Genomic DNA, 15,051 nt, shown 5'->3' on the forward strand with positions numbered 1-15,051 from the left:
GTTTGTGGACGACGGTAAAGATCTCAATGGCAAGAAGTCATACTGTATATATAATGATACGACACTGATAACTATTTCCCCATTAGATATATTAGGGTCACAATAGTAAGTTAACAGTGTATACAATATTTCTTACAATGAAATGTGTAATAACTGGTTTGAGGTTACTTGTTTTTGATATCAGCTGGATACAAACATTAAATATTAAATTATTATCTATGAGCAGGCTTAGGAATGTACCCTCATTCTGTATCTCTACTTTAGTTCCATTAATTTTGATATCAAACAGTGACAATGGTTTATTCCCAAAAGTTACATGGAAAGTTTTTCTTGTATTTAGGGGAAATTTTATTTACCATCCAGGTGTTTAAAGCCAGAAAGTCAAGAGTATAAGACATAGATTATGTTATCGGCAAAATGTACCGGTACTGGCTTATGATTCTGGGTGACAGTCAGTAAGTCATTTAATACAGAAGAGAAAGATGATAACTAATTGAATTGAATTAGGCAGTGGCATTTATGACTACATGTTGGTGTCTATTAGTTACATAGAATAATATTCAATAAAAGTTAAACCCAAGAAATTAATTCAAAATTGATAGCCATATTACTACAAAAGATCTATTAGAGTGGACCATCGGTATTCGATATTAATCCATTCCTGAGAGCTCATCGAATACCGATAATATCGAAAACCAAATCAATTTTCCTCATAAGAAATAATGGAAATCAAATTAACCGGTGCAAGACACCCAAAAGTATGAAAAAAAAAATTTTACTACATGAAATATTAAGTTTAATGCTATAGAATAATTACAATAACAATAAAATAAATGACACTTACCTTTAATGAAGATCTGGTGATGATTGATGGGATGGGAGGAGGGGAGAGGTGTTAGTGTTTAGAAGGGGAATCCCCTTCCATTAGGACTTGAGGTAGCAAGTCCTCTTCCGGGGTTACTTCCCTTCTTTTAATGCCACTAGGATCAGCTTGAGAGTCACTGGATTTCTGTCGCACAACATATCTGTCCATAGTGGCCTGTACCTCCCGCTCCTTTATGACATTCCTAAAGTGTTTCACAACATTGTTAGTGTAATAGTCACCAGCATGGCTTGCAATAGCTGTGTTAGGGTGATTGTCATCAAAAAAGGTTTGCACTTTAAGCCACATTGCACACATTTCCTTAATCTTTGAAGTAGGCAACTTCTTCAATTTCTCTATCCCCTCCTCCGAAGCAGTTTCCTCAAGTGTGGCCTCTTGCTGTTGAAGATGATCTATCAGCTCATCAGTGGTTAGTTCTTCACTGTCCTCCTCCACCAACTCTTCCACATCCTCCCCACTAACCTCCAACCCCAAGGACTTCCCCAATGCCACAATGGATTCCTCAACTGGCATAGGATTCTCAGGGTTAGCCTCAAATCCTTCAAAATCCCTTTTGTCTACACATTCTGGCCACAGTTTTTTCCAAGCAGAGTTCAAGGTCCTCTTAGTCACTCCCTCCCAAGCCATACCTATAAGGTTTATACAATTGAGGATATTAAAGTGATCCTTCCAAAACTCTTTTAGAGTCAGTTGAGTTTCTGTGGTCACTATAAAGCACTTTTGAAACATAGCTTTTGTGAACAGTTTCTTGAAGTTGGAAATGACCTGCTGGTCCATGGGCTGCAGGAGAGGAGTGGTATTAGGAGGCAAAAACTTGACCTTAATGAAGCTCAAGTCCCCAGAAAGTCGCTCTGCCAAGTCTGTAGGATGACCAGGGGCATTGTCTAATGCCAGGAGGCACTTAAGGTTTAATTTCTTTTCAGTTAGGTAATTTTTCACAGTGGGTGCAAATGCTTGGTGTAACCAGTCATAGAAAAAGTCCCTAGTGACCCATGCCTTACTGTTTGCCCTCCACAGCACACACAAATTAGCCTTGAGGACATTGTTTTTCCTGAACACTCTGGGAGTTTCAGAGTGATACACCAATAAAGGCTTCACTTTGCAATCACCACTAGCATTGGCACACATGAGAAGCCTGTCTTTCATAGGCTTATGTCCTGGGAGTGCCTTTTCCTCCTGAGTAATGTAGGTCTGTTTCATCGCAATTAAACACTTGTTCAGGTTTCAGTCCTTCACTGTCTATGTAATCCTTGAATTCCTTCACATATTTTTCAGCTGCTTTTTGGTCCGAACTGGCAGCCTCACCATGCCTAATCACACTATGTATGCCACTACGATTCTTAAATCTTTCAAACCAACCTTTGCTGGCCTTAAATTCACTTACATCACCACTAGTTGCAGGCAATTTCTTTACCAAATCGTCATGCAACTGCCTAGCCTTTTCACAAATGACCGCTTCAGAGATGCTATCTCCTGCTATCTGTTTTTCATTTATCCACACCAGTAACAGTCTCTCAACATTTTCTAACACTTGCGGTTGCTGTTTTGTAATCACAGTTGCACCTTTTGCAAGAACAGCTTCCTTGATTGCCGTTTTCCTGGTCACTATAGTAGAGATGGTTGATTGGGGTTTATTATACAACCTAACCAGCTCCGACACACACACACCACTTTCGTACTTTGCAATTATCTCTTTCTTCATTTCATAAGTCATTAGTGACTTTTTTCTTTAAGGGATGGCACTAGAAGTTTTCTTGGGGCCCATGGTGACTTATTTTGCAGAAACAAGCACCAAACACAGTGATATAGATAATATGGAATGTACCGAATGTATCCTTAGATGCGCGCACACTGGCTGGCTTGTAAACACTGGCACACACGGGGAAGTTCAGGCCACACGTGGACAGGTCTCGTACGAATTGTATCGAATACCGGGTTTTCAATCGAATACCGAGGAAAATTTTTTGCGATATAATGCATCGAATACCGGATTTATCGAATACCGATGCCATCGAATACCGGGGGTCCACTGTACTACTATAATAATTATTGATTACTATTAAAGTATAATACATATACTGTATACATACAAGACTGTATCAACCTTACCTGCTCTGGTTAACTTTTAAAGTTAATGCATATATCACACAAGGAAAAGTAAAACTCACTTAAATTTTGGTTGGTCTCCCATTCTAGTGATTGATGGTAATGCAAGTCGACCTGAAATTTAAAAGAAAAAAAAAACTGTCATAACTACAAATAAATCATAGGTATTTTTTTTATTTTAATTTATCCTAATGAAAAAGCTGCATTATTTCTATTTCAAAATAATGCCTAATAAAACAACTAAGGTAAATGATGCAGGTGTAAAAGTCCTTCAGTATTTCTATCTTGTAACATGAATATTATATTCACTGGGAAGTGCTAAACCCTCAGGGGCTATAATCTCAGTAATAGGAAGTAATTACCTGAACCTGTAAAGGATCCTGACTACATACAAATTTAGGGCTATGCTTAAAATTATTATTATAATAAAAAAGAAGCGCTGAACCTACAAGGGTCATACAGCACCGGCTATGCTTAAAAATCATCTGATATCTCAATACTAACCAAACCAACCAAAACAACTTCTAATCAGTTTGAAGCAACTCTCTCAAATATTATATGGCCTCTAGTCTATTAACCCTTTGACTGTCGAAGGGCCAAATCCTGAAGTTGCTTCTGGTGTCGCAAAATATTCGAAAAAAAAAAATTATTTTTTCTTATGAAATGATAGAGAATCTTTTCCCGATTGTAAAGACACCAAAAAAACGAAATTTGATGGAAAACTGACGGAATTACGCTCTCGCGAAGTTAGCGACTTCGGCGATATTTAAAAATCGGCAATTTCGCCCACTTTGAGCCCTATTTTCGGCTAATTCCGTTATTCCAGTCAACCAAACTCATAACTATTTCTTCAGAACTCTATTTTTTCTATCGATTGAGTACAAGAAACTGCCCATTTACCGATTTCAACTACCCAATAACATGGTCAGAAATTTGCAATTTGGCCAATTTCACGAAAATTATAAAATATGACAATTTCAAAATAAGGTCCAGAATGAACAATGCAGACATTCCTGGCTCTAAAATAACATTTTCTTTGTTCATCAGTCATGTCTCCAGGTCCCTGTGATATTACTCTTGCTTTTTATTTTGAAATTTTATTCAAACAAAAAATAGAAGATTTACTGTTATGCAGACTACTGCAATACTGTAATAATTGTAAAAATTACATCAACCCGTTCATGACTGCGTATTAGAATGGCTATTTGGACATTTATTGGACAATGACATCATTTGTTCACTTTTGAACATCGGCAAAAATCAAACATTTCCTGTACTTTGTGCTCCATTTCCAGGTTCTTTTTATAGTAAAATTAATCAAAATCACCTCCATTTCTATAATATAGTTTCCATTCTATCAAATGAGACCAAGAAAACGAGAATACAACCACAAATACTATACGAAAATAGACCACAAAGTCGGCATTTTAATTAAAAAAAACGGTCGGAGTTTTTTTTTTTCTCATTATGCACTGCGTGCTCCAGGATTTTTTTTATGTGGTGCACACTGACCACACAGACCCATTCTCTCACATGTGGGCCTACTAGCTTTCTCCTGCCTGATTTGAAGCCGCTAGAATTTATGAGTATATATACGTCAAACACGGTACCTCGCAAACGTATATATACGGCCGCGACAGTCAAAGGGTTAATTAAAACATCTGCAAATCCATAAAATATTACTGTTTGAACCATTAATTTTAATACGTAATTTTTTTATTATGTGCAACCTCCACCTTGACTATCTCACATTAGTACAGTGGAACCTCAAAAATCGAACTGCTCCCAACACAACCAATTATGTAAGTGTATTTTTGTAAATGCTTTTATAAGTGTGTTTTTAAGAGTCTGAAATGGACTAATCTAATTTACATTATTCCTGATGGGAATAAATTCATTCGGTAAAGGCAGTCGAACAGACTTCTGGACCGAAGAAAGTTCGATATTTGAGGTTCCACTGTATTAACACTTTCAGGGTCCGTCCCGTAGATCTACGGCTGTACGTTCAGGGTCCAAACCGTAGATCTACGCCATGAGCTCAGCTCACTCTGATAAACTGTGAGTGGTACATTTGGGCCTAGATATGAGAGAATACATCTATGTGGTATGTGTGCACCACATAAAACAGATCCTGCAGCACACTGTATAATGAGAGAAAAAAAATGATATCATGATTTTTCGATTAAAACAGCAACTTTGCAGTGTTTTTTCGTATGTTTTTTATAGTTGTATTTGCGATTTCTTGGTCTCATTTGATAGAATGGAAGACATATTAAAGAAATAGAGATGATTTTGATTGGTTTTAGCACTGGAAATGACTTGAAACTGAGCTCAAAGTAGCGGAAATGTTAAATTTTTGCCGATATTCAAGAGTAAACAAACGACCTCACACATCTAATACACGTCAGCTGGTGGGTCTAATATACATTCACAAATATGGTGATGATATTTAAATAATTATTACAGTATTGCATAACAGTAAATCTTCTATTTTTTGGTGTGAATAAAAATTCATTATGTGAATAAAAAATCAAAATGGAATTTATTTGTAAAGCCTCAAAACATAACTAATGAACAGAGGAAATGTTAGTTTAGTGCCAGGAATGCCTACATTGTTCATTCTGGACCCTATTTTGAAATTGGAATATTTTGAACTTTGTGTTAAATTGGCCAAATTAACAATTTCCGATCACTTTATTTTGTAGTTGAAACAGTTGACTTGGCGATTTCTTGTGCTCAATCGATAGAATAGAAGTAATACTAGTGAAATAGCTAAGAATTTGGTTGATTGGAATAATGTAATTGGCCTAAAATGGGAGTCAAAGTCGGCAAAATCGCCAATTCGTAAATATCGCTGACACATCAAAATTCGCGAGAGCATAATTTCGTCAATTTTCCACCAAATTTCATACTTTTTGTTTTATTACCTTCACAAAAACATTCTCTACGATTTCATAAGAAAAAATAACAATTTTTTTTTTTGAAAATTCTTGGACACTGGTGCGTGACTCCAGATTTGGGCCTTGGACCCTGAAAGGGTTAAGATAAAATAAAGATTTATTAAAAATTTAACCACTCTTATCTTGTCTAGACTTAAGTAGTTATTATATATACATGTACAGTGGACCCCCGCATAGCGAACGCCTTGCATAGCGAACAATCCGCATAGCGGACGCTTTGTTCGCTAAAATTTTGCCCCGCATAGTGGACAAAAACCCGCTCAGCGGCCTTCGTCCGAGACGCGTCCAATGTGCGCCCTCAGCCAGCCTCACATGTGCCGCCCGTGCCATTGTTTACCAGCCAGCCTCCGCGGTAACATTCAAGCATACACTCGGAATATTTCGTATTATTACAGTGTTTTCGGTGCTGTTTCTGGAAAATAAGTGACCATGGGCCCCAAGAAAGCTTCTAGTGCCAACCCTACACCTCAAAGGGTAAGAATACCCATTGAAATGAAGAAAGAGATCATTGATAAGTATGAAAGTGGAGTACGTATCACCGACCTGGTCAGGTTGTACAAGAAACCAAAATCAACCATCTCTTCTATTGTGGGCAAGAAAACGGCAATCAAGGAAGCTGTTGTTGCCAAAGGTTTAACTGTGTTTTCGAAACAAAGATCGCAAGTGATGGAAGATGTTGAGAGACTCTTATTGGTGTGGATAAATGAAAAACAGCTAGCAGGAGATAGCGTCTCTCAAGCGATCATATGTGAAAAGGCTAGGAAGTTGCATGACGATTTAATTAAAAAAATGCCTGCAACTAGTGATGATGTGAGTGAATTTAAGGCCAGCAAAGGTTGGTTTGAGAGATTTAAGAAGCGTAGTGGCATCCATAGTGTGATACGGCATGGTGAGGCTGCCAGTTCGGACCACAAAGCGGCTGAAAAATATGTGCATGAATTCAAGGAGTACATAGAAACTGAAGGACTGGAACCTGAACAAGTGTTTAATTGTGATGAAACAGGCCTGTTCTGGAAGAAAATGCCAAGCAGGACCTACATTACTCAGGAGGAAAAGGCACTCCCAGGACATAAGCCTATGAAAGACAGGCTTACCTCAAGTCCTAATGGAAGGGGATTCCCCTTCTAAACACTAACACTCTCTCTCCCCTCCTCCCATCCCATCAATCATCACCAGATCTTCAATAAAAGTAAGTGTCATGTAATTGTGCATGCCTTTTTCAGTTTGTGTGTACTAAAATTAACATTTTTTTGTGGTAAAAAAAATTTTTTTTCATACTTTTGGGTGTCTTGCACGGATTAATTTTATTTCCATTATTTCTTATGGGGAAAATTAATTCGCATAGCGAACATTTCGCATAACGGCCAGCCCTCTTGCACGGATTAAGTTCGCTATGCGGGGGTCCACTGTACTTGGATTAGTCTGCCTGAAATGCCCCGGCATGATAGTGACTTTCTTTGTACATAACAAATCAAAATTGTAATTATACATTGTAACTTTTGCAAAGAAATAAAGTCTTTATTCTTCATCTGAGGAATTTTTTTTTTTTTGCAATTCCCTGGATCAAGATGCCTGTACTAGTATTACCATATTTGCCTTGAAGAGTGTATCGGAAATGACATTAAGCAAAAAAATGTAAATAAGAATCAGTTAACCCTTAAACTGTCCAAACACAGATCTTGTTGACAAGCGCTCCGAACATAGATAAAATAAAGGTTGGAGCACTACGCATGTAAACGTAGATCTACGTTTGGACGGTTTAAGAATTAATGAGTTTCCTTGCAATACTTTCGGAGTAAATGATAATGTATAAATTTCATTAAGGATGTTTCAACAATTACGTAAAAGCACTGGGCTCACAACTGAAAAGGACTCGGATTCTGCTCACATATGATAAAAGAATAAAGAATAAAGATTTTATTTTTTTGCAAAGGTTACAATGTGCAATTACAATTTTGATTTGTTAAGTACAAAGAAAGTCACTATCATGCCAGGGCATTTTGGGCAGACTAATCCTATACATAATAACTACTTAAGTCTAGACAAGATAAGAGTGGTTAACGTTATAATAAATCTTCATTTTATCTTAATACTAATGCACAGTAGTCAAGGTGGAGGTTTGTAAATATAATAATCTTGAAGTTGCACATAATAAAAACAATATTACAATTAATCATTCAAACAGTAATACAGCCTCTGCTCAATGAAGTATGTACATACTTGTTTACCGACAACTTGGACTTACGACGGGCTCTCTGACCAGTAGGCGTACCTAAATAGTAATGTATATTAGAGCTGATTTCCTCTATTCTGTTTAATACACAGTACACTACTGTATACACATTCAAAAAATACCAGATATGTTACAACTGGTGCAAGGGTGACATTAAAACAATATCAAAGATGGGTGACACAAACCAACTACCATTATAGTACAGTGGTACCTTGACTTACGAGTGCCCCAACTTATAAGTTTTCAGAGTTACAAGCCATTGCTTGGTTGATTTTTTTGCTTTGAATTGCAAGCCAAAATCCAAGTTATGAGCAAGCTTCAGATATGCCGCCACTAGTTGGCGCCACGAACGCCACAACAGTGCACATGGTTACCTCACCATGGAAGCATCTCTCTTGTGTTGTGCTTGCATTTTGTGCAGTTATTTTGCCAAATTTCTTTTTTCTAACGATGGGTCCTAAGAAAGTTAGTGCACAGGGCAGTGCTGAGATGATGATGTCCATTGAATTAAAGCATGAAATCCCAGAAAAACACGAGCGAGGTGTGCTGTAGTCGACTTTGCAAGGCAGTACAAGTGTAGTATGCACTTCGTGCCTCGTGCCTTCTCACAGAGAAGGCACAAAGCATTTACAATGGTTTACTTCTGAGATATTCACCCAAAACTTAGGCCGGTCTCCTGACTCGGGAAAAAAAAAAAATTCTGAGAAAATCGCTTTTGTTTCAGCGTTTTCCTTATGAAACTAGTTATTTAGTGCAGTTAGCATCACAAACACTCCATTTTCTCTTATAATAAGACCTCAGAAGGGCAAGAATGGGAAGATATGGCCAGAGCAATAATTAATTTTAGCTTGGGAGTGGCCGCCACTACTCGTCACGTAATGACACATTTTATTCATTCATGTTTCTATGTTATTTATATTGTTTACTATGTCGTATCAGATCAACTGTGATAGATAAATAAGGTGTAGTGTTGATATTGAAGAGTTATATTGAAGTAGTATTTTCTCCTGCCTCCCAAGAGCAAGGAATTCCACTGGAACGGATTAATGGCATTTCATTTAAATTTAACAAGGAAAATTTATTTGATATACGAGCAAATTGAGTTACAAGCTGGGTCATGGAACGAATTAACCCTTTGACTGTTTCAGGCCCCTCTCTGAAACTGTCATTCTATGTCGCTCAATTTTTGAAAAAAAAAAAAATTATTTTTTCTTATGAAATGATAGAGAATCTTTTTCCGATGGTAATGACACCAAAAGTTCGAAATTTGGTCGAAAACTCGTGGAATTATGCTCCCGCGAAGTTAGCGGTCTCGGCGACATATGCGTATCGGGGATTTCGCCGACTTTGAGCCCAATTTTCAGCCAATTCCATTGTTCCAGTTGACCAAACTCATAGCTATTTCTTTAGAACTCCATTTTATCTATCAGCTGAGTACAAGAAACCTCCCATTTACTAATTTGGACTACCCAATATGGTGGTCAGAAATTGGCAATTTGGCCAATTTCACGCAAAATAAAAAAGATGCCAATTTCAAAATAGGGTCCAGAATAAACAAGGTAGACATTCGTGGCACTAAAATAACATATGCTCTGTTCATTAGTCACATCTCTAGGCCCCTCTTATATTATTATTGCTTTCTATTTTGATTTTTTATTCATACAAAAAAATACAAAATTTACTGTTATGCAGACGACTGCATTATTGTAAAAATGGTATAAATAATATCAGTGCACTAGTGAAAGAATATTAGACTCCCCAGTTGACGTGTATTGGACGTGTGGTGTGATTTATGTACTCTTGAACATTGGTAAAAATCGAACATTTCTGCTACTTTGAGCTCAGTTTGAAGGTCGTTTTCATCGTAAAAGTAATGAAAATCATCTCTATTTCTGTAATATGTTTTCCATTTTATCACCTAAGACCATGAAAACGCGAATACAAAGATAAATACTATACGAAAATACACCTCAAAGTCGGCGTTCTATTCCAAAAAAACGATCAGAGTTTTTTTTTTCTCATTACGCAATGTGTGCTGCAGGATTTTTTTTATGTGGTGCACACTGACCACACAGACCCATTCTCTCACATGTGGGCCTACCAGCTTTCTCCCACTTGATTTGAAGCCGCTAGAATTATTGAGTATACAGTGGACCCCCGCATAACGATGGCATCACATAGCGATTTTTCCGCATACCGATTACTTTTATCGCAAAATTTTTGCCGCGCATACCGATTAAAAACCCGCTCACCGATTTTCGTCCGAGACGCGTCCAATGTGCCCTCAGCCAGCCTCACATGTGCCGCCCGTCCCATTGTTTACCAGCCAGCCTCCGCGGTAACATCCAAGCATACACTCGGAATATTTCGTATTATTACAGTATTTTCGGTGCTGTTTCTGGAAAATAAGTGACCATGGGCCCCAAGAAAGCTTCTAGTGCCAACCCTACACCTCAAAGGGTAAGAATTACTATAGAAATGAAGAAAGAGATAATTGATAAGTATGAAAGTGGAGTGCGTATAGCCGACCTAGTCAAGCTGTACAAGAAACCCCAATCAACCATCGCTACTATTGTGGGCACCAGAAAGACAATCAAGGAAGCTGTTCTTGCCAAAGGTTCAACTGTGTTTTCGAAACAAAGATCGCAAGTGATGGAAGATGTTGAGAGACTCTTATTGGTGTGGATAAATGAAAAACAGCTAGCAGGAGATAGCATCTCTCAAGCGATCATATGTGAAAAGGCTAGGAAGTTGCATGAGGATTTAATTAAAAAAATGCCTGCAACTAGTGATGATGTGAGTGAATTTAAGGCCAGCAAAGGTTGGTTTGAGAGATTTAAGAAGCGTAGTGGCATCCATAGTGTGATAAGGCATGGTGAGGCTGCCAGTTCGGACCACAAAGCGGCTGAAAAATATGTGCAGGAATTCAAGGAGTACATAGAAACTGAAGGACTGAAACCTGAACAAGTGTTTAATTGTGATGAAACAGGCCTGTTCTGGAAGAAAATGCCAAGCAGGACCTACATTACTCAGGAGGAAAAGGCACTCCCAGGACATAAGCCTATGAAAGACAGGCTTACTTTGTTGATGTGTGCCAATGCTACTGGTGATTGCAAAGTGAAGCCTTTATTAGTGTATCACTCTGAAACTCCCAGAGCGTTCAGGCAAAAGAATGTCCTCAAGGATAATTTGTGTGTGCTGTGGAGGGCAAACAGTAAGGCATGGGTCACTAGGGAATTTTTCTATAACTGGTTACACCATGCATTTGCCCCCAATGTGAAAAATTACCTAACTGAAAAGAAATTAGAACTTAAGTGCCTCCTGGTGTTAGACAATGCCCCTGGTCATCCTACAGACGTGGCAGAGCGACTTTATGGGGACATGAGCTTCATTAAGGTGAAGTTTTTGCCTCCTAATACCACTCCTCTCCTGCAGCCCATGGACCAGCAGGTTATTTCCAACTTCAAGAAACTGTACACAAAAGCTCTGTTTGAAAGGTGCTTTGTAATGACCTCAGAAACTCAACTGACTCTAAGAGAGTTTTGGAGAGATCACTTTAATATCCTCAATTGTGTAAACCTTATAGGTAAGGCTTGGGAGGAAGTGACTAAGAGGACCTTGAACTCTGCTTGGAAGAAACTGTGGCCAGAATGTGTAGACAAAAGGGATTTTGAAGGGTTTGAGGCTAACCCTGAGAATCCTGTGCCAGTTGAGGAATCCATTGTGGCATTGGGAAAGTCCTTGGGGTTGGAGGTTAGTGGGGAGGATGTGGAAGAGTTGGTGGAGGAGGACAATGAAGAACTAACCACTGATGAGCTGATAGATCAACTTCAAGAGCAAGAGGCCAGACCTGGGGAAACTGGTTCAGAGGAGGGGAGAGAGAAATTGAAGAAGTTGCCTACTACAAAGATAAAGGAAATCTGTGCAAAGTGGCTTGAAGTGCAAACCTTCATGGATGAAAATCACCCTCACACAGCTATTGCAAGCCGTGCTGGTGATTATTACACTGACAATGTTGTGAAACACTTTAGGCAAGTCATAAAGGAACGAGAGGTACAGGCCACTATGGACAGATATCTTGTGCGAAAGAAGTCCAGTGACTCTGAAGCTGGCCCTAGTGGCATTAAAAAAAGAAGGGAAGTAACCCCAGAAAAGGACTTACTACCTCAAGTCCTAATGGAAGGGGATTCCCCTTCTAAACAGTAAGAAGATAATGCTCTCCCCTCCTCCCATCCCATCAATCATCACCAGATCTTCAATAAAAGTAAGTGTCATGTAATTGTGCATGCCTTTTTCAGTTTGTGTGTATTAAAATTAACATTTCATGTGGTAAAAAAAAATTTTTTTCATACTTTTGGGCGTCTTGCACGGATTAATTTTATTTCCATTATTTCTTATGGGGAAAATTCATTCACATAACGATTATTTCGCATAACAATTATCCCTCTTGCACAGATTAAAATCGTTAACCGGGGGTCCACTGTATATACGTCAGAAACATTGGCTCGTAAGACATATTTATACGTCGAAAACAGTCAAAGGGTTAAACTTGTAAGTCAAGGTACCACTGTATGCTCCTCACTCAGCGATGAATTCATTTACCAATGTAGTCTTAGGAATGGAACGCCATCGCTAAGTGAGGAGAGACCGCATTTAATGGACTGGCAGATGTTTTAATAGACTAGAGGTCATATAATATAATATTTGGGAAAGTTGCTTCAAATTAAATATAAGTTGTTTTGGTTGGTTTGGTTAGTATTGAGAGATCAGATGATTTTTAAGCATAGCTCTAAATTTATATGTAATCAGGGGATCCTTTACCAGTTCAAGTAGTGAATTCCAGATCTTTGGGCTCTTTATGTGCACTGCATTTTTGCAGAGAGACTGACAGGATGCAAAAATGTAATGAACATGAAGTGCCTGAAGATCTGGAAGACATCTGCGACTTACTGCCACTGAGGTTCTTAAATGTGATAAATGGTTTAGAGGTTCTTAAATCCTTTCCCAGAATTACCTACAAGATCACCTCCTCCATGGGGGCAATCCAACCGAGGTAAATAACTATAAGCCAATATCCAACGTGCCATTACTCTCTAAAATATTAAAAGAAAACAATCCATAAGCGAGTTTACTCCTTCCTAGTCTCTCATAATATACTCGACCCCTTCCAGTTTGGTTTTAGGCCAAAAAAAAGGTACAAATGATGCAATTATAAAAATGCTTGAACTGCTTTATGCAGCTCTTGAAAATACTAATGCATACACCCTGGGCCTCTTTACAGACTTGTGGAAAGCTTTCAATCCAGTGGACCACAACATCCTGCACCTTATCTTAGCAACAGACATCTTCTCCACTTCTACTCTCACCATGACACCAAAACTAAACGTGGTGTAATTATAGGCTTCTTCCTGCGTGCACTCAGAATCTGCAGCAATGAGTTTCTTGAAGAAGAATGCACGATAATTGAACAAGTATTTTCTAAACTCCACTATCCTCGTCACTTCATCAGAGACTGCAGACGACGGGCATTAAACATCTTCAACACACCCAGAGAAGACACTGCCGAGAAGAGATACATAGTCCTCCCCACCAACTCCATTGCCAAACACGTTTCCAACATCTTTTCCAATACCTCATTCCAAGTATCTACCTCCACAACCACGACCATCAAGGACATTACCAGTGATAGACAGGACAAGCTTCCACCCTCTGGGGTATACATAATCCCTTGTAATGACTGCAACAAATTATACGTGGGCGAAACATCAAGGGACCTCCAAACACGTATTTCAGAACACCAATACGCAAGCAGGTCTGACGACACAAGGAATGCCTGTGTACAACACCGTAATTCACACAACCACTCGATAAACTACAGAAACTCAAGACTTATCACCACAGAAGACAACACTCAATACTGAAGAATCCTGGAATCATCACTTATTTCTATATCCGACAACTTCAACCAGAATAGTGGCTTCTATAACATAGCTGAACCACTTGCCAAGAAACTTCTTCATCGCTATCCCACATAAGAACACAGGAATGGAAGAACACTGTAGAAGGTCTGCTCACAAACTTATCCAATCTTCTTTCCAAGCTACCCAAGATTTTAGACTCTATAACCCAACTCGGTACATCATCAGATGCAGCATTCTCCACCTGACCTCAGCATTCTGAACCTGACTATAAATACTCGCGTCCCTTCCACCCCAGGTAGATCTGTTTGTGACTTGAAAAAGCCCACTGTGTGGGCAAAACGTAGTCAATAAAGGATCACATTATACTGCATATGTGTTTATATTTCTACTCTTAGTGATACTGCTAATGATGAGCTCCTAAAAATATCTACATGTATGACTACCAACAAACTTATCCTAAGGAACCTTACTACGTGATATTTGGAAACAGATCTTTAAATATCCAACTAAACAATGAACAACAATTCTCCCATGGTAAAACATTTTTTTTTTTTTTCAACATGTTGGCCATCCCCCACCAAGTTAGGGTGACCCAAAAAAGAAACACTTTCACCATCATTCACACATAATCACTGTCTTTGCAGAGTCACTCAGATATAACAGTTTAGGTGTCACTCCAAACAGCCAATAACAATTGTAAATTCTTAGGGGCACATCTTGAAATTTAATACCCATATCCAGCACATAATCAAGAAGGTCTCCAAAACAGTAGGCATCCTCTCCAAGATATGCTACTATGTTGAATATTCAGTTTTCTTGTATTCATTGTAACTCACCTAATGATCATATTCAAATTCAAATTCAAAGTTTATTCTCTATAAGGATTACAATGCTGAGTTTACAGAATTTGGTTATTGTGTGGTTTACATGTAGTAAAATAATAATTAC

General features: G+C 38.4%; 1 protein-coding gene across 5 annotated transcripts in view; it reads right to left on the bottom strand.

Annotated features, from left to right (window-relative positions):
• Positions 1-15,051, bottom strand: part of LOC128702205 (mitochondrial glutamate carrier 1) — a 205,336-nt gene that overhangs the window by 174,059 nt on the left and 16,226 nt on the right. For 4 of the 5 annotated variants that reach the window (XM_070098002.1, XM_070098003.1, XM_070098005.1 and 1 more), the window contains exon 2: positions 3,052-3,103. The exons of the other annotated variant lie outside the window; for it this stretch is intronic. In XM_070098002.1, coding sequence (XP_069954103.1) covers positions 3,052-3,074 — 23 coding nt within the window. In that variant the 5' untranslated portion in view covers positions 3,075-3,103. The remainder of the gene's footprint in view (positions 1-3,051; positions 3,104-15,051) is intronic. 5 annotated transcript variants of the gene reach the window in all.

Source organism: Cherax quadricarinatus, chromosome 60 (assembly GCF_038502225.1).
Source record: "Cherax quadricarinatus isolate ZL_2023a chromosome 60, ASM3850222v1, whole genome shotgun sequence".
NCBI classification, from domain to species: Eukaryota; Metazoa; Arthropoda; class Malacostraca; order Decapoda; family Parastacidae; genus Cherax; species Cherax quadricarinatus.